The sequence below is a fragment of the Pyxicephalus adspersus genome, chromosome 8 (assembly GCF_032062135.1).
Source record: "Pyxicephalus adspersus chromosome 8, UCB_Pads_2.0, whole genome shotgun sequence".
Lineage (NCBI taxonomy): Eukaryota > Metazoa > Chordata > Amphibia > Anura > Pyxicephalidae > Pyxicephalus > Pyxicephalus adspersus.
The window spans coordinates 63073927-63101342 of NC_092865.1; the positions used below are offsets into that span (position 1 = coordinate 63073927).

Genomic DNA, 27416 nt, shown 5'->3' on the forward strand with positions numbered 1-27416 from the left:
TCAACAAACACACTTCTTCTATGACGGACTGATAGAATTATTGTATTTTTGTAGATTTTGGCGATTTAGACCTCTTTTGTGCTTTTTCTTTTGCTTTGTCCCAATTCCTTTGTCTTCTATTCCTTTCCCAAAATCACAGCAGTATGTAAGAGGTCATTTCTCAGAAGTGATGTCACCAGAATAGAATTACAATCACCTTCTGTGTGACATTGTTTTGTATTATGTTATTACGTTTTGTATTAGAGACCACCACTTCCATGTTGAAACCTTGTATGCTTAAATTATTTAAAGCCATAATTCCTATTCCAAAAAAACAACCATAATATTTTTAAGAAGCAAAAATGAACGAATTGACCACTGACGTCTTCTGTCAAGAAAAAAAAAATGTTTTTTACGCCTGACAAGTTAAGAGGAATTCCTAAACATAAATATAAATAGCAATGACGTTCCTCTTTGTGACTTGGAAATAGATCCGGGGTATATAAAGGAGGTATACCTACTGTCCTTTTTTGTCTTTGCCTTAATATTAGGTATTTGACAATTTTTGGGTTATTTTGTCTACTTTAATGGTATAGTGTTGCACATAAATTCTCTTTCTCATATGAATTCTCTTTCAACTCTAAGAACCCAATAAAGAGAGAATTAACAGCAAAGGGATATGCCTACTGATACGTATCTGGAACCAAGGTCTAAGGGTTTCCTCACTACCCCTAAGGGTGAATTGGAGCACTCCATAGTTTTTGTTTTACCCTTCAAGTGGAAGTAAACCCAAAACTAACCCAAAACTTCTGTGTTCTTCTTCCTACTTCACCCGAACTTGGGCATGTGCAGAAGGAGCAGCCGAGAGCCTCCTGGGAAGCCTGACTTTTTTTTTTAAAAAAAAAAAGGGTGTTGCTTTGAAACACAAACAGTGTTCAGAATTTTTACTTGAAAAAAAAAGGATAAAAAGGTTATCTACCCTTTTATGTAAAATAAAAATTCTGGATTTAGATACGCTTTAAAAATGAAACAGTTGATAACACTAAAGGGAAACTAATATTAGAGTCTAAAGCAAATATCTCTATACACCATGCATGCCTGTTCTACACACACTGGGCTCTAGCTATAAAACATAATCAGACAGTCCTTTGTGGAAATCTTCCAGGTCCATGTGTTTCAATGGCAGTATTTGATTCCCACTAGGGAATGTTTGAGAGAATGTCCCTGGTTTATAAATAGAGATCACTGTGTCCCATGTCATAATAAACCTTGACATGTCATGCAAGCTCTCCTTCCAGTCTATGTTTAGTTTTTTTTTTGTTTTTTTTTACTGTCTTCTAGTTCTGTTGCTCTCTCAGACTTAGAAACCCAAACAATCGAGTACAGAGCACATTTGTGAAGCACATTTTTTTTTATATTTAGGAGTTTTGTGAAAAACAATATTTAATGATTTTTTTAATGAATGCATGGCTAAATAAATGCTGTTTTTAATAACTTCACAGAGCCTAGCTTCTAATATCAAGCAGTAAATAGTTACACCCAAAATGAGAAGACACAAAGACATATTTTATTTTTGAATTAGGATGAAAGCTGTACTTCAGACAAACAACTTAATAAACATGAAATACTTATTAAGGTTCCAATCTACCTGATTGTTTTTACCATCTACTCAGGGTTGAGTTTTAATTAACTCATGCAAAGTCTTTAAATCATAATAGGTCCAATTACACTTAAAATGAAAACAGAGCCAATCCAAATATATCAACATTAAAGAAAAAGGTAATATAAATCGTTAACAAACCTAATTATAGCTATTTCCACATAGGATATCAAATTGTATCTGTGCTACACTGGAACATTGAGGTTAAACTTGGAGCAAACCATTATGCAACACAGTAGTCAGGCAATCTGCAATTCAGCTGTACTCCTATGTACAAATAAATTATAGAACATATTGTTCAGCGGTCTATGAACCATGTAATTTGAGGGGTCTCCAAACTAGCAATTTGGTAATATGAAATATTGAGATGTCTTTGTAATTGCACTGGTGAAACACTCCTAGATTTAAGACATTAAAACCACCGTATTGCAATTATCATTATTATTAAATGAATCACATGTACACGGCCAAGTGTCGCTTTGGGTTTACCAGACCAATACAGATGAGGTTTGCTTTCCAGTAAAGTTTTTTTTGTGTGTTGGCCAAGAAAAGTCCTGTGTGGCATTTGAGGAGCCATCAAAGAACTTAGGGGTCCTGAATTATTGTATTTGACTGCAGTCCATAATATGCAAAAAGCTCCTTAGATAAAGGATGTGACGATGGGCCTCTTATGTAAAATCCCAGTAAAACATGGAATAACCCTCGTATTATATATCCCAGCATGCAAACCCAGCAATAAAGGGTGCAGGCCATCGAGGATCATTCCAGTAGAAGCAACCGATGACCACAATCATAACCTTATTAGACTCCAATCAAAACAAAATTATTACCTGTGGGATTATTACCACTCTATGATGTATTATCTTAGTTCTCTAAATATAATGTTAAAATTTATGGAGACAAAATGGCTACAAATAAAACTGATATCACTAGTTTCCAAATACAAATTACAGTTTATGTTTTATTTAATTGTTACTCTCCAAATACAAGCCCTATAAATATAAATATGGATTTACAAAATATTCAATAGGAGGATCTCCAAAAAAACAATTCTATTATTTATAGAAAGAGGTTGTTTATGGGTTTACAATCCTTCGCTCTTTAATTATAATATGGCTTCTGTAAGCTGCGTGGAAACCCTTTTTGAATGTTTGGTAGCATTGGCTAGATGTTAGCGAGTTGTTATAAATAATATTAAATATAATAGTAATAAATATGGCAGAATAAGCTAGACTGATTCCAAATTTCCTTGGTAAGTACACGTCCTTCCTTCCCTGCCCCGTTTCCTTGGTAAGTACACTGAATGTAGAGTCAAACCCCAAGCTTAAACATTAGGTCTAAATACAAATGCCATTGTTATTCAAACTTGAATTTAATTTTTTTAGTTTTGTGTTTTTTTTTTTCAGGTCTGTGCCGTAATCCACCATAAAACAACTCCTGCATGTTGCCCCTCTACAGGAGTTTCCTATAATAAACTCCAATAACTGGACTGTCTCTCCTTTTTTTCCTATTAATATATACACGGGATGGGCATAGGGAGGATCAAAGTGTGCCGTTGCACAATTGCCCCAAACCTTTCTTAACCATCAGGGACCTCCACAGGGGCTTCAAGTCACATAGGGTCCCCTTGTTGGCTATGTCTACCACATATATATATATGTTACATGATGCGTTTTTTCATAACGACATAAAGAAAGCTTGAGGTAGGAATAGCTGGTACACTGGACAGTGCAGTTGCAGCAACAAATTACCACGGAGTATCCGTATCTCGGTACTAAAATTACTAGCGACCACTTATGAAAATTCATCATAACATTCCACATTTCTAAAAATTCTGATAATTTGGTTAGTTATGAATTCCACACCAAAAATTGCCCAGATTACTATGCTTAGTGATGTGTTGTAAATGAATACTTATAATACAATTCTGTTTCTTAGAACTTTCCTTCTCTTTATGAACTTTTTATTGATATCACATTAAAGTAACTCTTAAGTATTTTTTTTAGAATGGTAAGCTTTGCAGACAGATCTTGGAACACATTTAACTAGAACTAGATAACAAAAGAGGAAATAGGATGCTTTGAACTTGCTTCTTACAAATAAAAATATGTCCCTTTCACAATTAGAATTAGTGACAACCTGTCACCAACATCAACCAATCAGATTCTGTTGAAATGAAAAGATATGACTTGAATACTTTGGCCAACAACTCTACTTCTCTCCGCGTTCATTTGATCCAACATCTGTGAATCAAAGTGTTTATGCATGAAAGAGATGAACAGAAAAGTACAGTACCTGCTACCACAGGGGATTTTCGGTCATCGAGAAGCTGGATCGCTGTACTAGCTGTTACAACCGTGCTTCTGTTTACAGTTCCTGGAATTTCAAGAAAACAGAAAGTTCAGAACTCTGGCAGTAGTAATGGAGAGAATTGGAACAAGTTAAAAGGCCTGATTTAATAAAGCTCTCCAACGCTTTAGAGGTTACACTTTCATCGGTGAAGCTGGGTGATCCTGCAAACCTGGAATGGATCTGGTCCAGGATTCAAAACATTTGCTAAAAAATAGCAAATGACTTTGAAGAAATCCATTCCAGGTTTGCTGGATCACCCAGCTTCACTGATAGAAATAAATCCTCTCCAGCCTTGGGGAGCTTTAACAAAATTTACATTATATACTATGGGGTACTATTAATTTACATACAATAACTTTTTCCTTGTTGAAATAATACTACTGCACATAATATATAAGTCTCAATTCAAATTTATGATATCCACATACCCTGTTTCCCCAAAAATAAGACCTATTCTGAAAATAGGCCCTAGCAGGATTTTTCCATATTTTTGAGGATGCTCCAAATATAAGCCCACCCCGAAAAAAGGCTACAATATATATAAATACATGGACAAGAGGTGTGCTCATTTAAGGAAAGCGCTATTGCTAGACATGAGAATTTGGGGTCAATGGTTCTAAAGGAAATGGATTTACAAGAAATTAAAGATGGAATTCAGGGTTTGGAGAGTTATAATGATGTTCCAGAATGTGATGACATTTAAATAAATGTTGTTTTTTTTTTGTTCAAGAATAAATGTTGATTTTTTTTTGTTCAAGAATAAATGTTGATTGTTGTTCATGAAAAAAATAAGACATCCCCTGAAAATAAGCCCTAGTGCATTTTTGGAGCAAAAATTAATATAAGATACTGTCTGATTTTGGAGGAAACAGGGTAGTCACAATCCTTTAGCTATTAGCACTTTCCTGATTATTATTAATATACTGTATTTATAAAGCGCCAACATATTACGCAGCACTGTACACTAAATAGGGGTTGCAAATAATGGAAAGATACAACAATGACACAGGAAGAGAGGAAGCTGCCCACAAGAGCTTACAATCTACAAAAGTAGCACATAATTGAAGTGCCGATACAGAACAGTGGGTAAGTAGTGAGAAGACAGAAAAGAAGACAGGCAGGCGAGTTTCTAAAGATTGGTTTAGGGCTCTTTTAAATGTGCAGAAAGTAGGAATCTCTCAATATATTATTATTATTATTATTATTAACAATAATAAACAGGAATTATATGGCGCCAACATTTTAAGCAGCTCTGTACATAAAATAGGGATTGCGAATGACAGACAGATACAGAGATATTTTGCTGTACAAATATTGTAAGCAATCAAATAAAGCCGTTAAAATTTCAAGAAGAAGACATGTCCTACTCAGAGGAAGCTAAACCAAAGGTGTTAGCAAGACTAGTTATGTTATATGTGCTGCTTGGGTTACCATTTCTCCTTGCAGATCCCCCATATGAAGGACTATATATAATGGAACTGATATATCTGATGATTTGGACTATTTGGGTCTTGTTTGAAGGAAGTCTTGCCCACTTGACTCATCTCCTGATTTATATGTGTGAATATTTCTTTGACAATTTCCAAACACTGATCTTAGCATTCTATACTAGTTGAGATTTTCAATAAAACGAATCCTACATCTAAAGGGAATATTTACAATTATATTATTTTACCATCTTAATGATATCCTTAAAAACATTTCTTTCCTCCACAAATGCTTTTGGATCAGGCTTCTTCTACACAACTTGTCAAACTCAGCCTAATGACTGGTAGTACATTGTGAATTGTGATATGACATGAGGTCTGGGCCCATCTCCACATACATTGGCCTTTGGCTGATTCCTTGTACTGTATGTGATTTATATTACAAATAGTCTGCTTAGCCAAATTATGAAAACATTATATCTATTTAACAACACCGTCCTCTCGATAATCTGGACATTCTCAAGAAGAGATATCTTGGCTGAAGTATCAAAAGTTTATTGAAATGAGAACATTGAATTCTGGGATTTCTATGATGCGGTTCTCCAAGACGAGATCCAGGAACCTGCACTCCAGTTCACCAGATGCCGGATAATTGCAAGCCCAACCCTTTAACAGTTGCAAATTACTGAACAATTTTCTACATTGAAACATTACTTTTTAGTAAAATGGACTTAAGAAATGCTGATCTCTGTGGACAAGCCTGATTTATGGCACTGAGATAAGACATAAGTGTCCAATATAAAGTCAGCACATAAAACAAAAAAAAATGTGCTGTTATATGAGAAAAGAAAGTATGTAGTATTTAACTGCTAAATTAGATATGTGAGATAGCCATTTATAGGTCGTGGAAATAAACATAGGTCTCTTTCAAGAAAAACCTAACATAATTTGCCAATAAAGGCAGACAGAGTTTTGCTGGTATTCAGAAATAGTCAAAAAGAATGTATAGAGGATTATCTATGAGCACATATTTTCTTACAGTTTTACTTAATAATGTTTTACAAGCTTGCTCCCCCATAATTTTGTTATTATAATAAATGCAGATTGGTAGATAAGTCTCTAAAGGCAGGATAGAGGAGCCATACATACAATCTGCTTCCATTTCTCAACACAGTTGGCCAACTCAAAGGGGGAGAAGCAATACAACACATCCTTGTACCTGTATATGTAACTAGCAGTTATACTAGCCTCTATGTACATTTATTATTACCAGTTTATAGAGATTTAGGTAAACAAGAAATTAAAAGTGATGTTATTTTATAGATTTGATTGTATGTTTTTTGGATTGGTAATAATGAAAAAATATTATTATAATATGTTATGCTTTAGATTCTCTCTATCACGTTCCTGATGAAGTGGTGTATGTCTCTGCGAAACGCGTCAAACTAAAATATTTACAATCATGAAAACTGCTATAATATGTACAATCATTGTTTTTCAACATGCTCTACAAGAACATAAAGAGTTTTAATATAATTTGTACAAATAAAATATATTTTATATTTATTTTAAAGTCCTTAAAGTCCTGCTCCTGGTTTCTGTTGCTTTGCTGTATGTTATGGGATGTGGCTTTGCTTAGACAATGGATGGGCAAGTTTATCTTCTATTGTCACAGCTTTATATAAAAGCAACTTCTTTTTAATATTTATACAAGCTGATAACATTATTTACAACCAGCTATTTTTACACGCACAGTTAAAATAAAAATTTCAAAGACAAACACTTAATTTAAAATGACCCTGTCACTAAAAAAGTTGAACCAGAGCTACCCTCTAAAAAAGAATACTTGTCTCAATAACCTAAATCTTCTGTTGTAAAGCTACCAGCAACTATACTACACTGGCAGGTGTTTCGGATAATCCCCCCTACCCTTCACTGCTGTTCAGCGTAGTTCCCCCCATGACTCGCACACCACTACAGAAGAAGGCAGTGATGTAGATATTGATGGGAGAGATTACAGCATGCAGTGTAGGACCAGAAACCTACAAGTGTCAGAGAGCCGTGACACCAGTACCTATACAACAGCAATCCACCATGCTTCTTCTTTAGGGTGGCTCTGATGGTAATTCTTTTAGCTAGCGACAGGATTGCTTTTAAGCTAAACTCCAGAAATTAGCTGCCAGAGCTGGCTTTTATTACTGGCATTTTTTGGACTGGCTGAAGCTGTCCATATTCTAACCAGCAATTTTAGGCTCCAATGACGGTTCTTTAAACCTATGAAATGCATTGGTTTGTTCTTTTGACATTTAATTACAAAACAAAATGTCTTCTTGGATTTAACCACTTCCCAGAAACTTCCTTTTGTCTACAAGGTGCCAAAGAGCTCTTATAACCCACAATATAGTTTACAGGTTTGTCTTGGCTTTGAGAATGATCCACCCGCTACGGCTATCTTTTACTGTTTTGCTTTTATAAAACCTGTAAGCAATAAAGGTTCTAACCCATCCACGCCCCCTAAAAAGTTGTAGCTAAATTTGCCCTTTTTCATGCAGGACAGTCTGCAAATAAGGAGTTCCAAGAATGTGGTCCTGATACATGTTCAAAATCAGATCCTTCTAACCTGGAAGTGTTCATTGGATATGACTACAGTCCTATTATCTTTCTGAGCAGACAGTCGTGCAAGAGTGAAAAGAGAGTTTCATCTGTTGGGGAAAACCACAGTCACTGACCTCTGCATTGCCAAATGGTTATATATAGTAACAGACAGGTTTAACTCAACAAATCCCAGCCGAGATAAAGGAAAGCAGATGTTGGTAGAAGGTCTAGGTAGCTATTACACCGGTGCTTTGAAATATTTAACCCTATCCAAAGCTGGCCATCAAAATGTCGAGAGCGTAATAGGTAAAAACATGATGTTCCCTTCTTGCTTTTTATAACATGCAGACTTTTGGGTGTTTTTTTCACACATCATCCCAGCTTTGACTCTAGGGTTTGTTTCAACTACTGTATATACAGAGTAGAAATACATTGCCCTATTAACCAATAAACTCTTGTTTTGGCAAAGTGAAATCCAGCCTGACTTTTTTATTCTGATACTATTTTACCTCCAAAAAAAAAAAAAAAATGAGAAGTCAATGAAAAAAAAAATGAACTGTTCCTAAGTAATTGCAGATCTAGGCATGTTAGTTCAGATTATTGCAGTGGTCTGGATCTCCATTGCAATATCTGAGACAATATCAGAGTTACCCAAAGTTAGACATCTGTGGAACGCCTGCAGAGTTAGCATTTGTTAGAAGGAAAGGCAAGATAACAATGGAGTAAAGAATTTTTAACTGACTAACATGGCATGTTAACTAACCCGAAAACGCTATCTATGGCCTAGTAAGGAACAATTGTTACAAATGCTTTCACTGTATTTCTCACATAACCCCCACTGAATAAGGCAACTGGGAGATTCAAACAATAAATAAATACCTTTTGCGTTGTATTTTGCCCATTTCAAGACTAAGGTGTAAAAACAAAAATTTGTGTAAAAGTAGCTATTATCATTGGTATGTATTATGATCGAGCCTGCTAATACTAATTTCTAAACTCTCCTAATTCTATATTTATTTCTCTTTTATGAAGGGGAGTTTTTCCTTACTGTACTTTGAGATTTGAATCCTTTCCTCCTACTAGTAAGAAGTCATTTTTCTCAAGTTGTATTTTGTATCCTCTCCATTCTCTTTCCAAATACCAAGAGCAGTTATAAATTATTATCCCAACAATGTCGTCATGTCTGAAAGTTGTCCTTTAATTTAATTTCAGGTCAACGGGTAGCACTAAATTCCAACCAGTTGACGGGAGAACCTCTGAATGAGTTTCATTACTCCTGGCCAAGGCCTCCGTGGCCCATACCCAAAAATATTCTAAACTCATTTTAAAACAAATCTACATTTTATGTCAGTTATTGGGAATTAATCCAGCCTCTCTGTCCAATTTCAACTTGCACTGTAGCGTTTCAACCAAGAGTCTCACTGTCTTGTCCACCAGACCCAAGTGTTCCAGCAGTGGTGAACAAGCCAAGAGTAGTCAATGAGTTGCATAAATTTCCATTATAATGAACATGTTGTATTAGTGATGAGATACACTGAGCACAAAGGCCTGACTCAGGATGCTTTTCACATGGGATAGTTATGGTCTTAATTTATTTCTATGAAAGCAAGCATAGTGGTGACTTTACAGACTTTTTTTTTGTGAATGCTGTTCTTTCCAAATTCATGATTCAGGACAATACAATACAGATTAATGGAAGGTAAAGCCTGGGCTAGGTCTGTGTCTTCTATGATAGTTACAAGAAGCGAGGTTAATGGAAAACTTGATAATATGATCAAGAGATGCAGGAATGTCTCTATGGACAGTTGCTGAAGTAATCTAATATCCTGTTTCTGAGGAACCCACTGAATAGTATTTTATGCTTTATTATGTTATATTATGTTATTTTTAAAAATGGAAAAAAAGAAAAAAAAAAAAGGAAAATGACAATGTTGAAATACATTCTCCGTGCAGAAGCACAACTTGTTTATGTCATTTAAGCTCGCTATCCCAGCAGTAATTCAGCGCCCTTTTCAGGCTTTCAATCTTTAAATTGAACGCAGCATAGGAGTTCCTGGAAGGTAATATGGATACCTAAATTGTTAAAAGAGGGACATGGCATGCAAAGTGTTGTTTTTTTGGGGGGGATGGGGCAAGCAGGGCATATCCTAGGGCCCCCGCCTTTCCCAGGGCCCCAAATGATAGAGTTACAAGGTATAGAGAACAGGAATGCTATTTGGGGGCCCCATTTCATAATCGCCAGGACCCCATTTTGTCTAAAACCAAAGGGTATTAATGTCTCCACATTGCCTGCAGCTACACAGGTCAGTAAAGACTCGATCTGAAACTAATTTGCAGCTTGCTACAAATATGTAAAATTTAAATGTCTACGTGACCACTATGGCCAGAGGTTTATTTTAAAATCATTTTCACATTGTATCTACCCCAAACCTCCTAACTTCTTTTGGTATATTTAATGGCCATTCCCTGATCATCTTGAATATCACTTGATGCCCCTACGGAAGTCCAAGTGGAGAGACTGCCCAGGCATGGCAGGTGCCAAAAAGGCTCCGATTTCTAAAATGATAAGATTGTGGATATGAATATGGGAGGCAATCATTTTGAGATTCAAGAAATAGGCATTTTCTATTGTGGATTATGTTGATAAGGGAACTTGGTAGTTTGAAGAACTATGGTTTTCTGGATGGGTAACATTAGAATCATGACATCAGTTTTCAGTTTTATGCATGGCTAGTAGATATCACCAACCCCCTTGTTTGTTCCTTCCATAAGCCCAAGCTAGTATCTTACGTTCACACCTATAACTAAAATTATTTCCTCCTGTAAGATTGATATACATTTTTAAGTATTCTGTGAGCTCAGCCTTAAAAAGGGTTTTCCTTTAATTACAGAGGATGTTTTTGAGGAAAACAGGTTTATATGCATTTGGTGAGTGAGTTGCTTTAGTATGAGTTAAAAATGTACAGTATGATAGTAGGCCAAAGGGTTATTGAGATCTACAAGGTCTCACCACTTTAAACTGATGACAGTTACAACAGGTGATCCATTCACTCACAGTGCTTTAGTATGTTTCTTGTCTGCAAGTGCCAATTGGCACTGTACCTCTTATCTGTCTCATTTACATGACAGTTGACAGGAGACAAAAAGGACACAATATGCTGATGTGAGCTGTCACTTTCCCTTACTTTCTACGTGTCCTATTTGGACGTAGCATATATTCTTTAGTTTTTGACAAGCACTGCAACTTCGCATTGCTTCTATTCAATATTTTTTTTTTTACCAGTTTTTTAAACTACAATCACCCAGCGGCAATAAGATTCACCAATATTGGCCCATGTGCAAATGTAAGTAGTACAACAGTATTAAACAGTATTTGCCTGACATCTGCTTATCAATGGAAACGTACTGTCCTGTATTATTTTACCTATTTATGACTCTCTAAATATAGATTCCTTCTAAAAATCCCCTAATATTCATCCATATTTTTATCTTGTACAGTATTCAAATTCTTCCCTGGTTTAGAGTTGGGGCAGCACATTGTCTCAGTGGTTAGCACTCTGGCCTTAGTAGCATTGGGTCCCAGGTTCGAATCTTGACCAGCTCTCTACCTGCATGGAGTTTGCATGTTCTCCCCGTGTATGCATGGGTTTTCTCTGGGTACCTCGGTTTCCTCCCACATTCCCAAAACATGCAGTTAGGGTAATTGGCTTACTCCCAAAAGTGAGCCTAGAATGTATTAAAGACATTTGACTAAAGTAGAGACATTGGATTCTGAGCCCCTTTCAGGGACAGCTAGTGACATGACTATGGAATTTGTTAAGCATTGCGTGATATGTTGGCGCTGTATAAATACTGCGTATTTTCATTTTTTTTCCTTTGAAACTGTGGATTTGTAGCAGTTAGGTTATTTGGCTTCCCCAGAAATATTGGCCTTAGTTTGTCTTATTAGGTTATACCTATATTTATTTAGTTCTCTGTAATATGTTGATGATATATAAATACAAGTTTATACAATATTATTAATGTAAATTACTGAAGCAGTTTTTAATACAGGTTCTGCACTCCTACCATTACAAAATATATATAAAAAAAGGCATTCCCCCACGTAATGAAACTAGTAAAAGAGGAGCAGTCAACATGTGTGCCATCTTCTGACCATTAGTCTCCCCCTGGAAACTGGTTGGTCAGAAAAGGAGAGGTATATATATAAAAACCAGGTGTTCTGGATAAGTTTATTAAAAAAAAAGAGGGGTTTTCAGGCACAAGTAGTATAAAAATCTGCACAATTTTAATTAGTAACTTGGTGACAACAAAAACATTCAATGTTATACTAATACTGCTATACTAATTAAAATTGTGTGGGTTTTCATACTACTTGTGCTTAACAATCCATCTCTTATATTAAACTCATCCAGAACACCTCGTTTGCTTTTTTTTTTTTATAAATTTTTGAATCTTAGTTGTGGCATTTAACATATTTAAAGCGTACCTAATCTAATCATGTTACTTTACATAGAAGGGTAGACACCCCTTATGTATAAAGTGCAACACCCTTTTAAAAAAAAAAAAAAAGAAGGGCGCAGCACCGCCCTGTGATCAAGACTTAATGGGAGCGCAGAGCCTCCCGGAATACTTCATGCAGGAGGATCTTGCTGCTCCTCCTGCACGTTGTCGAGATCAGCAGGGGCATATTTTCCTCCAAGGGGAAAGAGATGGCGATCTCACGCATGCGCAGTGAGATCGGTTCTCTTTTTTTCCCCTTCACAGCCACTACGTCACTCGATCTCGCACCTGCGCAGTACGAGATCGGGTAACAAAGCAAGAACACAGGAAGAGAAGGCAGAAGATGGCAGCGCCCGTCATTTCCTCTACGCCAGGACAAAGAGGAATCTAAGGACCACGCGGGAGCGAATCGCAAGAAGGACCAGCACCATCGAGGCATCTGCTGGATTAAAGGTAAGTGTAATTTTTTTTGTTAGTTTACTTCCGCTTTAAAGTCTGTATGAGTCTCCCCCGTCTGAGGGAATCTCCTTTCTCTCATTTTTATGTTCAGAAAAGGAGAGGGGCAACAAGAGTGTAGCCCCCTTCTGGCCATACTAGGTCCCTGAGGGAGAGTTAAGCTGTGTGACATTACCCAAAAATCTGGGGTCTTTTTTTTTTTTTTGGATAATTCAAAGGAAAAAAAAACTTCACTAAGCAAACTGAAATATCAATCCACAAAATGGATATCCTCTACTCCTTTAGAAAATCAACTCCATAATGTGTACTTATTGAGAATATAATACATCTCCCTATGTGTACAGAGACATTTCTCTATGTATATGTGTAAATAATTCCAGATACACACAGATGGTGCCTAGATAACCACAGGGATGGTCTGCAATACATGTGAATGTAGAAGAAATGAGAAGGGAGTTTTGTCATGGACTTGTGGTAGAAGATGAGTAGCAGTCCGGTAGACCACTCCAGCTGTAGACATTTGAAGAGATTACAAAAAGGAAGTGGGAGGATAAGAAACCCGATAAAAGACACATGGAGCAAATGAACATGAGAACGTGTTAGGGGAAACATTATTTTTCTTGTAACAAAAATGCATTTTAATCATTTGTTGCTCGAAAATTTGACTTGAAATCCATATTTTATGGTTGACAAAAAAGAAGGTTTTAGTTCATCACATGTAGAACTTTTAGTGCTCAACAATAAAGAATAGAATCCAAGTGAGAGATCCAATATGGACAATCCTGCTAATATCCGCCTCACCGCTGTTCTAACATTACTAGTAACCCAAAATACGCTGGAGCCCGTCAGTCAGACAACAATGGCAAGATTAATACATCTGCCACTAATGATGATCCCATGTTGTGTGGGATTGCAGACATATTTCTCAGCAGAATGAGTCAATTAGACAATAAAACAATGTGGATTTGACACCCCGAGGAAATATGGCAAAGAAGTCAATAACTTGTCTGCTGCAAAATTCTCTCCCTCTGGTTGGGATTTGACTTGGAAAACATTCATAAATGGACTAAACAAATGTGGAAGATTTGAAATTCAGATTGCTATTACCTCCCCTAACCTGATGTCGGAATAAAACCAGAGAGACAGTCTACCACGAGTTTAAACTTTGGAAATAAATCTTTTTTTTTTTAAAAAGAAGTTACATCTGAAAGCAATTGAAACAAACAAGATGATGTTCTAGTGATGTGCAATCAAGCTGAAAATATAACTCTGGAATGGCTGGGTTGCATTTTGTCAAGTTAAGCTTGGAATCTTGAATTATGAGCTCAGTACAGTTGATTCTGTAACTTATTTGCTGATAGTAATTATCTGTGAGATTGCGACGGTTTTGTTTAAGTTGAAATTGGCTGCAGCATTAAAGAAGTACCTGTGCAACAGGTTTTAAAATACTCTCCCCCTTTCCTTGGAGCTCATAAGGTAAAATGTATGTAAATCCCAACAACGAGCCTATCTTGTTTGCCACATTTTGATTTTTTAAAGAAATCAATAAAAACATTTTCTTATCTGTGAATAAATATATATCTGTGTTATATAAGTGCAAAAAAATACTTCTTGATCCTAAAAGAAATCTGAGTGGTAAATTCTCATGCCCAGCTTTCTTTCCAGATATCCCTGAGAATTTTGGAACACTTATGTTCTATCACCTATGTGATGAAAAAGAATCGAGGAGGTACTGGGCTATGTTCACACGGGCCATGGGATTGTGGTATGTTCATCGCTTCCTCATGCCAGCGAACCGCTGGCGTTGGGGAGAAGCTACAATAAGCTTTGACCAGTGGAAGCCCTATAATAAATGAATGGGGATGGCGAGAAACGGTACCAGTATATTTAGTACAGCTGCCAGCTGCCAAATGTGCAGACACTAGATCTTTAGGAACCAGCACTGCGTTGCCAATGACCAAGGGAGATTTAAAAGATTGCTCCATCTTGAGACAGGTCTGAACTCTAAAAATAAATGGGCTGAAATGCACTTCAAATCACTAAAATAGTGCAGTAGTAAATTTTGCAGTGCACCATAACACACCTGTGTTGTAGTAGGCTGTAGTGCATTGGATGCATGCCCATTGTGGTGCTATAAAAAAATAAATGGCTCTGTTGTAAATTAGTTAAGACACTGTCTAAAATGGCCAAACTAATTCATATATATAAAAAGTTTTGGCTCATAAGTAAACTTATATCTCCACCAAGCACTTATCTTTCCTCCTCTTTCCAGCTCATATCCATTACTTAGCTATCCCCCCAACTTAAGCACATCAGCTCCTTACTTCCACCAATCCAAAGCTTCCTCTACTCAATGGCACATGTGCACAAGAAGTGACGGTCCTTCCTGGTAAATGATCAATGGCCAACTCAGAGGCTGGAACCACACAGTACACACTCAGACAAGAAGAGTAAGTAGATTGAGGCTTGGTGTCTCATGAGTGTTTCCTAGGATGGGCTACTATAGAACAGTTGTAATTTGATAATTTGTAATTGTCACTTTTTTAAAATATACAACAAAGAGACGTGAGTTGATAATCTGCAGTAATACTGACCTGTACTGAACGGGATGGAATAGACAAAGCTACCAGGAATCTGCTCAGCTGCTCGGCGGTACCACAGGGGAAAGTGGTCAGCATTGTATATACTCTCTCTGTCGTCAGACGTAAGGAAATCTCTTGAAACATAAGAGGAGAAATAACAGTCACATTACATATGTGGATCAAGTAAACACTTTCAATGATACGCAGTATGTTTACGTTATCTAATGATGTGGTGGGGAGGGAGATGGGGTTTCATTTCAGATAAAGGTTTTTGTGATATCTGCTTTCTATAGGATTTTAGGGATGGGTTCCTATGGATCCGAATGAGTGCCAAAAAATGGCAAAAAAATCTCTTTATACATCTCATTCCCAAACACATACACACATCAACTCTAGATAAATTCCTCTTTGAAGATACCTTTTTTTGCACTCAAAACATTTTTTTCTTGCTACACTTTTCTGTTTTTGTAAAGTATATCTAATTAAAAAACAAAAATGTTCCAGCAATCCACTCCATAGATAAAATGCTTGCATTAACTTTTCAAGCCTTTTATTATTTATTTTCACCATACTTCCCTAGGTGACTATTCTCACAAACCATACTGTACTAATATAGGGAGAGCCATGGTTGTCACCTATGCTAGACTTCAAACACATCTGCCTTGGTTCATCTTCATGGGAAGAAAGGTAAGATGTGGGATGAGTAATTTACACAGGAACATTTGCTTCTCAGTTCATTTTATAAATGACAAGGATACTGCATTTCTAGCAAGGTGAACAGGTATTTTCTGTACTTGCCAAAAAGTGACAATATAGTTATGGTTTCTAAGGATGGGTATGCTGCAATATTTGACATTCGTGCTCTTGAGTTAAGATATTTTTTTATTACTAAAGGGCCATATTTAGCCTATAGGCCGAACACATCTGAACCAAGATCTTGACCGAATTCCTTGTATTGGTAGCAAAGCTTTGGAGAAGGTGTCCATTAGTCAAAGCTCAACAGAAACAGATCAGTGAGCCATTACCAGGAAGAATAATTATTCTGCTGTAAAAACATTAACCATAGACCATCATCGCCTTATTACTAAGAACTGGTACAAGTCAAAATTCACACGTCTGTATACCTTCACAAACAAGTGAATTCTCCAAGTTACCAAATGGACAGAGAGGTGTTTTGCAGGAACGTTCTATTTTTTATTTAGAATAAAACCCCTCCCGTATGATGTTTTATGGTGCTTGGTATCTCAACGGTTGGATAAACCCACTTAGAAAACATTGTATATCATTTATGTTATCTGATTTTCTGTCAAAGGACTTGCCAAGTTCAATTTGTTGTAGAAGCAGTCTAGAACCATTCACAGGCATTTTTTCATCCGATGTTCAGTCTGAAGTGCCAACGTTTGTGAAGGTTTACTATAAAGTGGAACCCTGTGCAAAACGATTGTGAGGGAAACCTCAAGGCCTTTATTAATGATTGTTTTTCAGATATTTCTCCTCACTTTCCATCTACAGCAATTGAAATCACCCAGCTAAGACACACACAAAAGGAAAAACACGACAAAAGATCTAACACTAACCCGTTCATGTGTTTATCAATGTTTGTATCTACCTTTTCTTTTCTTTTTTTTTGATCCCCATGACCACAGAGACTAGGAAGGTTTATCCATCTAACTCACATCCAAAGAACCTGAAAATTCTACTCCTACACCACTTTGGCCAAAACAAAAATCTGGGCTCCTGTTCCAAAATTTAAATGGTGGAAATTGATGGATGGTTTGTGGATTGCCTGGGACCAGTGCCATTTTAATAACCTTTGTTAGTCCTTGCTTTCCCTAAAAAATGGACAATTACACCCACTGAAGACCAGTGGGTGTAATTGCCTGTTCCACACATAGATCCAGGGGATCACTACTCCAGCAGGCCAGGGATCTAATAAAGATGTAAGCACCTAAGGAGGAATAAGGGATGTTAAGTAGAATTCCAGACTTAAATTAAAGTTTATTCAAAGCTAATAGAATTATTCAAGTAGTTACCAATAAAAATGGGGAATTTTCTTTTTTTATTAAAAGAATCCATCTTAAGTGAACATAGTCAATAACTTGTAGCAGATGGGTAAACTACACTAAGCTGGAGTAATACAGCATAACACACTGTATTCGGAGTATCATAGACACTTCTACAAACAACTTAACACAAAACTGCTGTTTTCTGAGCTCAAGGTTAAGCTAAATAAGCAGCGTTTCATTTTAAGCTTAAGAACAGTTTAAAAAACAAAGAATGAAATTGGCACTGAAAACAATAGCTGGGGAGAGATGCTCAACTGTGGTGCGCAGCAAATGAGAGCCCTAAAGCAACGTATTTTGGCACGTATGTTTGTGATTCCGAGTACTGAGTTAGGTGGACTTTTTTACAATGTGACTCAATTATTCAGACCATGCTTGATGGTCACTTGATAGTTGTAAACAGTTACAAATTGACTAAAATATAAAAAGGAAAAAGGGAATTTTCTATACCATCCAGTCAGATGCTTGATGACATTCACCAACATTCATTTGGAAATATGACAGCTGGGTGTATGAGTGGTAGTTAAAGTCAATACGCATGAGATGTCAAGCACATGATTCAAATTAAATAATAACTAATAACTAAGGGATTTCCTTAAAAAGACTTGTTATCTATTTCATGGTAGAGTTGATTGGTCAGGCATAAATTCCTGTCTGTATTTCCATTGCTCTGTGCCCTATTCTAGCTACTACATCAGAGAAGTTAAGGGCCCCTTCATATCCGTGCTGTGTATAAACGTGTGTTGCACCACAACAGACCTAAAAGGTGGACCAGCATTTTTTTCCGTGCAGCACAGCACAATGCATGTTGGTGTGCTAATTGTATTGTGTCTAGTTTAAGTGCGTTGCAGCTAGGTATGTTCATTGCTTGGGATGCATTAGCTGGTATTTCTCTAAACACAGGAGCTGCTCAGCACTACTGCCTGCACTTTGCACCCAAACTGAGATCCACCCTGATCTTTAATATGTGGATGCTGTGAAATTCTGCCCTGTACTGCAATGGGATAAGTGGACTCAACCAGACCCCTCACCTCCCAACAGTTGCGCCCCTTAGCAAAACCAACAAAACTATGACCACTGTGGCCAAAATGTTCCAAGCTCTTTTCACAGTACCTGTTTTCCTTTTTTAAGTGGACCACAAAATAAAAACGGGGGTGTATCTGCAATCTAGGAGCAATCCCCGTAGTCCTGTGCACCTGTGATGAAAAACCATTGCGGAAAACAAAAGTTCTTACTATGCATTTGATTGCTGCATAGTTTTCTAGGTAAATATTTTAAAAACATTTGACACTACAGCTAAGCAAACAGCAAGGAAGTCACCAAAGAAATTTCATATTTCTCTTCGATAAAGTAAATTTTTTAAAAATATATAAATACCATGCTTACAGAGTATGCTTTTCATCCATGGCCTAAAGGTGGTTGGACCATGCACTACATGGCCAGAACTTTGTAGATCTGATTATTATGGCTATATAGGCTTACTGCTCAATCTCTTCCAAAAATGTGTGAGGTCTGGTACTGATGTCTGACAAGAAGACCCGGTTCTGTTGAGGTTACGACTCTGTGCAGGGCTTAAGGTCTTCCACGACAAACTTGTCCAGCCATGTCTTTATTGATCTGGTTTTGTGCACAAGAGCCAACCATACTAGTGCATGTGTGGATTACCATTTACATTACCTAATACTGGAAACACCTGAACAATACTAATACCTGGACTAGTGAAAGTCTTTGCATAAATATTAACAATGGTAGCCATAATGAATTAGATGTTCAGTCAAAAAAAATGCTGCTTACTTGTATGTTAGCTGCTCTGGGCCCACAAACAGATTCACACGGGTCAGTCCAGTGCGCGTACCAAGGAAAGCAATCTCCACGTCTTTGTCTGAATTTCTGAATATAAATAAAGAAGATCAAAATCTACTGGACATTACAGGAAGTGAGCCAAACATACGAAACAGTGTAAATCAAATTCCCTCCCTGGCAAACAGCTAGCATAAATAGCTGGTGTAATAATTACCATAGTATGTAGACTGTGAAGTCTACAAACTCAGTTCTGACAACAGTTTTCCTAATTTTAACATGCCCAATGGATATAGTGGATACTTCAATAGTCCATACAGGTAACATGGACTTAGAAAGGCAATAAATATTATTTACAAATGTGCCCACTTTGTTTTGACTCAGGAAAAAAGCTTCTAATATCATGTGGGTTAAGACATGACCATTAATTAACAGTAATATTGACACAAGTCAATGCATGCTTTAGTTAGGTAGCCCATTTATTTTACAACATTTGCAGTGCAACACATCTAAAAACTCACTGGCCCCTTTCCAGCACACTGTACCACAAAACACAGATGTTTAAGATCTGTGCATGCATTGAGGTTCAATGCCACGTTGCAGTGGGGAGTCATTCAAAATGAAAAGCAATGCAATTCTGATTGAGCACTAATGCACATTTTACAGCAATACATCAGTGTGAATTGTTGTTTTATCTAAGCATCACTGTCAGTAGCATGATGTAATAGAACACTTTTCAACTAAAAAGAATTGAGTTAAAATGTAAAAAATGTTTTACTTGACAATATCTAGCTTTTACATTAATTCTGTATATTAGTACCAGTTGTGTATTTCTAACAACTGAACTTGTTGTGTCACTGATAAGGAAATATACTTACTCTGATTTATTTAGTGCAAGGCTGGTCCAGTAAGCTTCTAATGGAGCGCTGACCACAGCATCAAACAAAACCTCTTGTATTAGCTCTTTGTCACCTGCATCAGAACCATATATTATAGGACTGTGGAATTTACCAATAAACAATTTATTAGATACATTTATTACCAGCTACAATGTGTCTTGTATTTGTGCTATAGTACATATCTTAAATGGTAAATATTAGACAAAACGGGTAGTGTTGTTCCACCTTTCAATCATCTAATTGTGGTTACCCCCCACCCACTGTGTCCTACTTCACAGAATTGTGAGAAGAGCCTTACTTTTACTGTTGTTGGTTAAGAGGGGTGTCTTCTCTGTTCAAAATGCCTCCCACAAAATATTCTCATCTTACCTGTGCTCCCTTGAAGATCAGTGCTTCTCTGCAACTCGTAAGAATGCCTACATATTCCGAATATGTGATCTGCTCCCTGTTAGGGTTCCCAGCCATACTACCCCACGGCTAAGCCCTAGCACTGTCATATATCCAGGGTCTGATGTTACCAATCCCCAGGGTCATCAACACAACTGATTTAGTGATAGCTTCCTAGGAGCAAGGAACTTTGAGAAAGTACAGTGTTACCATTCCCTGGATTGGAATAATATGGCAGCAAAAAAAAATCTAAACAATAATATACTCCCTATGAAATTCATCATTTCTAAACAGAAAAGAAACATAGAGCTAATACCTGAAAGTTAACAAATAATAAGCAGTCAAGTAAATCCAAAATGAGAAGACAAATTAATGTTTGATCAGTTTGTGTATGGTAGTTCCACCAGCAGGTCTGCCCATAAAAAAGAACTTTAACATGATTGCTCGAGAGAAAAGGGTTTCGGGTCCCTCTGTAACCACTAATCTCAAGAACGTCTGCAAAATGTTCCCGACATAACTATGTTTTATACAAAAGGTTACACTAAAAGGTTTTTAGTTTTAGTTTTTCAAAGTTGTGCAGCCATATTGTTCACCCTAAATCTAAAAAAAGACCAAGAAATAGCTGAAAGGTGTACATCTGTTTATGTTGTGACCCTACCAGTGTTCTGTACTCCGGGACCCATCATGCCATTTCTTATGGACCCCATTAAATGTATTTCCAATGGAAAGGAAACATTATTTCTCACAGTCTGCCAAGCCCTAAAATTAAACCTTAATTTTTAATCTTAATATCCCTATAAACATGTTAGCGTCCCAACAAAAAAAACGTAAAAAAAGGAAGACAATCCTACATTTTCATTCAGATTTGTTACCCTTTGGCTCACTGCTAGGCCGGTTCTAGACTTTACCCATGGGTCATAAAAATCATTTGTGGTTTTTACTTACATTGCAAGGATGGCTCTTTTCCTGTGAGGTATTTTTTTATTGCTTTTAATTGCGTGAGGTGACGGTGCTCAGGATGCAGATCTGTGTTGCAATACGTCCTTTAAAGAAAGAAGCTATTAGTCCTCTCAGCACACAACCGGACTGTGAATAATTATAACACTTCTAACACTCACCACTCATCAGCCAAAGAAACATCAGGGTGTTCTAGATCATGTAACCCTATGATAAAAAAACAGAAGATCATAGTATTGTTCACCGCTTTCTTCTGAGTATTAACATTAAAAACACAATTTGTTGGATTTGTTTTATATCACTGCAAACTCATATGAAATCAGGGTATATGCAAGGTGATTGTGAACTGTTGCCCTAAGTGCTTATTCCTAAATACAGCAATTTATGTTGGAAATAATTCTTTTATATGTATGGATATAATTTTATATATATCAACATTTTTGCTGTGATGAGTTTATTTTCTACTCTTTCTGGGTATGGGTAAGGCTATGAACACACGTGCAATAATTATTGTTGGAAAGGATCTTTCATGATCCTTTACAATGACAACGACTGCACGATGCATGAACGAGCTCTGTACTTCCTGCACCGTTCTGCTCTATGGAGAGGAGAGAGGGAGGACGATGGAGCGGCACCCCACTGTGCTCTCTCCCCTTCACTTTTATTACAATTGTTTGTCGTCCATCGTTCGTGGATCCGCCAGGACGGTCGTTCAGACGATGGACGACGAGCGCTGTACACATGCCAGATTCTCATCCGATATCAGCCCCGAGCCGATTATCGGATGAGCACAATTGCACGTGCGTACCTAGCCTAAGAGTTACTAATGTAGAATTGTACAAATCCCGATATTAAAGGGGGCTTTTTAATTCCCCCATAAGCCCCCCAACAAAAAGGTGTGGAAAAAAGGTCCCTCAACACTAGGACCCCCATAAGAGGCATTGGTCCTGGTATGGCACAAAAAGGAGGGGGACACAAGCTCTTACTGTCTCCCTTTTCACTACCACCTTGAATGCCTTGATAAGGGTCTAGTTACACTTTGAGGAAATCCTTTAAAATAAAAATAAACGCTGTGATCATTTTTAAGGCAACCAACAAGCATGTTTCTTAGAAGATGTGTTTTTATTTCACAATTTTGCCTTTTAAGCTGTAAAAAGTCCTTTTCCCTAATATAATAATATTTATTTCTAGTATTGGTGCATGTCTCCTTTAGTATCTGGCTTTTTAACTAAACTGCAAGGAAGTTTCCCGAATCTTTAAGAAGGTAAACTGGGACAGATTTGCCCATCCCTAGTTATCAACGATTGCAAAACTGAAAATAAGCATATCACCACCAGACAAGATAAATCTTTAACTATAGATTTATGGAAACTAAAAGACTGATTTAGCTCTTATTTTTCCTTTTATCTCTCTCCTTTTTTTTAAATATAGTTAAACATTGCAGAGACAGACTTCACAGGAGAGATTCAAAACAGAGAAGACAGATTTTATATTGTCTTATTGTCAGCAGATGTTTCCATGGCATTCTTATATATACCACGCTCTGTTCTGGGGAGCACTTGACAAATTTCTTACAGGCGAAGAATTCACTAAACAATTTGCTGGAACTAATCTGATAGATAAGAGTCACAAAAGCAGTACAAAGACTTTGCAATTTGTAAAAAAAAAATACAATATAATCTTAAACATTTTATGATTCAGTTGTCTTAATCAGATATAGTTTATAAGTCCAAGAATCTCCCCACATTCTACTATTTCATGCAATGTCCTGCAGAGACTTTCAGAAGTTAAAGTGAACCTGCCACCACATCCTAGCCTAGTCATGAATTTTTGTAACCTGGTTCTTTACACGTTTCAGGGAATAAATACATTGGTTTGTACAAATCTTGGTTTGTACAAATGTCTGTCTTTATTTGAAGCAATTGTGCCCAGACATAAAACAATAGAGTCTGCTCGACAATTGTAACCCTCATTGTCTCCAAATTCCGAAGGCTACGTACAGACGTGCAATATTTGTTGCAAAATGAACACTTGATAACAGATCAACAATTATGCACGATTATTTTGAACGATCATATAGTGCACAATTCTGTACACGATGCGATCGTTCAAGTATAATCCACCAATAATGTACACACGCTGGATACGATCGTTTGAACGATGCAGAATGTGACATGTAAAGGAGAAAGTGTATTACAGAACAATCCACAATCACTGAATGACCGTACAAACAAAAGATTGTGAACGATCGTCGCCCAAACAGATCCGCCAGGACAGTCGTTCGTTTCCAGCGACATTCCTAGTTCGTCGGCCAGTCATTTTGCCCTTTTTTTGTTAAAGATTTTTGGACGTTCGGTCGTCAATCATTCATTTCCAACATCAAATATTGCACATGTGTACGAAGCCTAAGAGGCAATAAATCTAGAAGCAGAATAAAGAAATGGAAAATGTTGAACGGGTTGCTTAGAAGAGTCATATGACTATCTGCCGCTCAGGGGACACAAAGTGGTCTCTTGTTTTCCTACCAGCTTTACTTGATAGACTGAATAAGAGTGATGTACATGAATTAAGAAGCATGCTACCTTCCAATTTAGGAATGTATGTATCAGGCAGTACAGGATTTGTAAGGATGTAAAAATGGGAGCTGCTTATGCTGATTCGTTGCAGGCCCCATGGTTGCTTTCCTGTGCCTTGCTTGACTGCCAGCAAGTAGTAATACCAACTGAGCAGCTAATCTGAAACAGACATGTAAGATAGAAGTTCATACCATTCATACTGCAAATGTTGAACATGTATTTTAAGTCATCCACTAGCTAGGTAATAAAGTCTGGATCAGAATGAAAGCCATGGAACTTTCACCTTTCACAACAGTCCTGCGAAGACAGCTTCCAAATTTCTATTTCAAAGTCTAAAGCTAATAATTATTATTATTATATATATTATATTTTAGTATTTGGTATTTATTTTTGTAAGTACTCTAAAGTTAGAATCTTATTGCTCCTGTGACCTTGCTGGGGAGTTCCACCCTCTTTGTCCTGATGACCATTGTCACAGGGAATGTACGTAAGGGAAACATAATTTGAACTGTAGGAGTTGTAGAAGATAAATGTTCTGTACTTCACATGACTATGCTGCCCACATTGCTCCCAGCACTCTAATGTAATTCAGAATGGCAGCAAAGAATAATAGTTGTGCCCAAAAATGTTTTTATGCTGGAGTAGTTATTGCATGAGCCACCCTGTTCCTTCTAAAACTTAATTTGAAATTTTCATGACGTTGCCCTTACATTTTTCACAGCTTCTAAAGTGTCATCTGTTACCTAAACAGTTCCCTTTAGCCCCGCTCTTGATGCTGCACAGTCTTTGCAAATAAAAGTTATGCTAACTTCTATTGTGCCGGTCACTTCATTTTTAACTACAGCTGGTTTGTACCCAGGGGAGCCCCCAGCTATCCAAAGGAGTACAGCTTCAGCCATAGAAATATATTGGGTAAATAGGAGCTATATACTGTTCAAAAAATGCATGGTTAAATGTACGTATTTATTTAAGTAGTTACCATTCAGGAGTGGTAAAATTTAAAGGGCTACTTTACATGAATTTAAAACAGGATTGAACATCATCTTACCATCTTCAACAGACACATTGCCCCTGAAGAAATATTTGCCGTGACCTCTTGACAAAACAACTCCTAAGCTGAAAAATAAAAATACAGACTGAAAAATGCAGTACTTGTATTGCTACCACAAATGGTATTTATAATTTTTCTTTTTGGTTGCTAAGTCTTGTTTCTTGTTCAGAACAAGGAAAAAGTACAAATTCATCACAAACACATTCTACATTATATTATTATATAGGTCTATACTGAGTTGAAATATTCATTTGCATATTCATTCATGCACACCTATACCTACTGGTTAATACTGTATGTTGTTGGGTATATGTATCACCAAGAATGGTGGGAGAAACAAACATTCATTCATCTATCACCAAATATGGTGAGAGAAAGAGATCCATCCATTTTTCACTAAAAATGGTAAGAATAAGACATAAAATAATCACCAAAAATGGTGGGAAATAAGACATTGATTCATTTACCCTAATAAAACTGGTGGAATAAAAGAAATCCAACTATGACCAGAAATAGTGAGAGATAAGCCATACTCTATCAACAAATTCGGTTGGTAATAAGATTGCTTAAATATTAAGCCTCCCCCGTTTCCCCTGCAGCCACCATTAAGATGTTCCCATTTAGTTTTCGGCTTTCAACTATGAATCAAATGCTTGACAAGTGTGAACAGCATCTTTAATATCATGTTTTTTTCCTTAGTTTTAACAAATCTGCCTGTGAGCTTTCCAAATGTCCCAACCAACCAAATTGCTTTCATTGTATATTTTAAAAGTAAGTTACAAAAGCATCAGTATTGGCAAAAGAGATATACCTAAATGGGGTCCCCTTGATGTCAGTGTAGTAGTAGTCATTTGTCATCACCAAGACTCGTTTCTTAAATTAATAATAAAAGAAAGTTAGTATATATCGTATAGGAACAAAAAGTCCAAAAGAAAATGATAAAATCTTACCCCCTTGTCCACAGTCTTCTTGACTTCCATTGAAAATTTTCCAGTTTTTCTGTTCACCATGGCATTTCTAAGCTTCAAACATAAAAAGATAAAATAGGAAATAGAGAGAAGTTAAATGTGCTTTCTCTGGAAAAGTTGTGGATAAGAATATCAACTAGTGTAATCAAACTTGAACCCCAGGCAAAACAGTTAAACACACAAATAAAAATATACATATGGAAGCTGTTATAACTGGCATAGGATTTGTATTTCTGTCCATCTAGTCCTGAGATACACACAGTCCACATAGCACTGTCCTGTCTGTCAGAACAGAAGAGCTGATGTTTCTTTACAAAGTTCAAGCGATAGCATGTCGAATTCAGTTCAATGATGTATTGATTATTACGAAGCTGCATTATTTAATTGCTTTTTATATCTGCCTTTATTTCATTATCATATTATCATATTAAATACAGTATATGCTGTTATTTTGCCAAAAAACCCTTTCTGTCTACCTTGCTTCTATATTTGCCTTGAAGAACCAAACTAAGAACCAAATCTGACATAACATGGTTTGGTATAAGCTAGTCAATGTTTTATGGACTCCTGAGTTTGAATACCTGTTGTAAGAATAAACAGGGAGTCCAAATCCTCCTTTGAGCAAGTTTTTAAGTTAAAAAACAGAGAATATATTAGGTCAGCCCACAAGTGGGAACCCTTGAAGTAACTTTCAGGTCTTAGGGAACTCCTAACAATAATAATATCCACAGCTCACAGTACATTAACATGGTGGTCAGTGGGAAGAATGTGTCTTACAATTTTGGGGGGAATGTCAACTTTACAGATAGCCCAAAAGATCACTGGCATCAGTTAAAATGATGTTATGTAAAATGAGGTACAAATGGCCCTTTGCTCAAGAAACCCCTAGCAACCTCTGGAAGAACCACAGGATTTTGAATGCCTCCAATCAGCTGTGACTCCAGATGAACTCTCAATGGAGTGTCTCCATTGAGAGTTCATCTGAGTTCAGTTCCTATGATCACCGGGCTGATAAGTACAGCCCAGTGACCCTGGGAACTTGCGTTTACAACTGATTGGAGGCACGTGAGTGTTCATTTGAGTTTGGTGAGTTTGGTGAGAACACGACCTTGTGGTGAATCACATGCTGTAAGCTAGAAAGGCCCGATTCACCGCAAGATC

General features: G+C 36.9%; 1 protein-coding gene across 3 annotated transcripts in view; it reads right to left on the reverse strand.

Moving 5' to 3' along the window:
* The window catches only part of CACNA2D3 (calcium voltage-gated channel auxiliary subunit alpha2delta 3), a 547059-nt gene that overhangs the window by 128417 nt on the left and 391226 nt on the right, over positions 1-27416 (reverse strand). For all 3 annotated transcript variants that reach the window (XM_072420933.1, XM_072420932.1, XM_072420934.1), the window contains 9 exons: positions 26238-26309; positions 26099-26160; positions 25285-25352; positions 21822-21867; positions 21649-21746; positions 20296-20389; positions 19412-19507; positions 15567-15688; positions 3935-4015 (listed from right to left, as the gene is read on the reverse strand). In XM_072420933.1, the coding sequence (XP_072277034.1) occupies positions 3935-4015; positions 15567-15688; positions 19412-19507; positions 20296-20389; positions 21649-21746; positions 21822-21867; positions 25285-25352; positions 26099-26160; positions 26238-26309 (739 nt within the window). The remainder of the gene's footprint in view (positions 1-3934; positions 4016-15566; positions 15689-19411; positions 19508-20295; positions 20390-21648; positions 21747-21821; positions 21868-25284; positions 25353-26098; positions 26161-26237; positions 26310-27416) is intronic.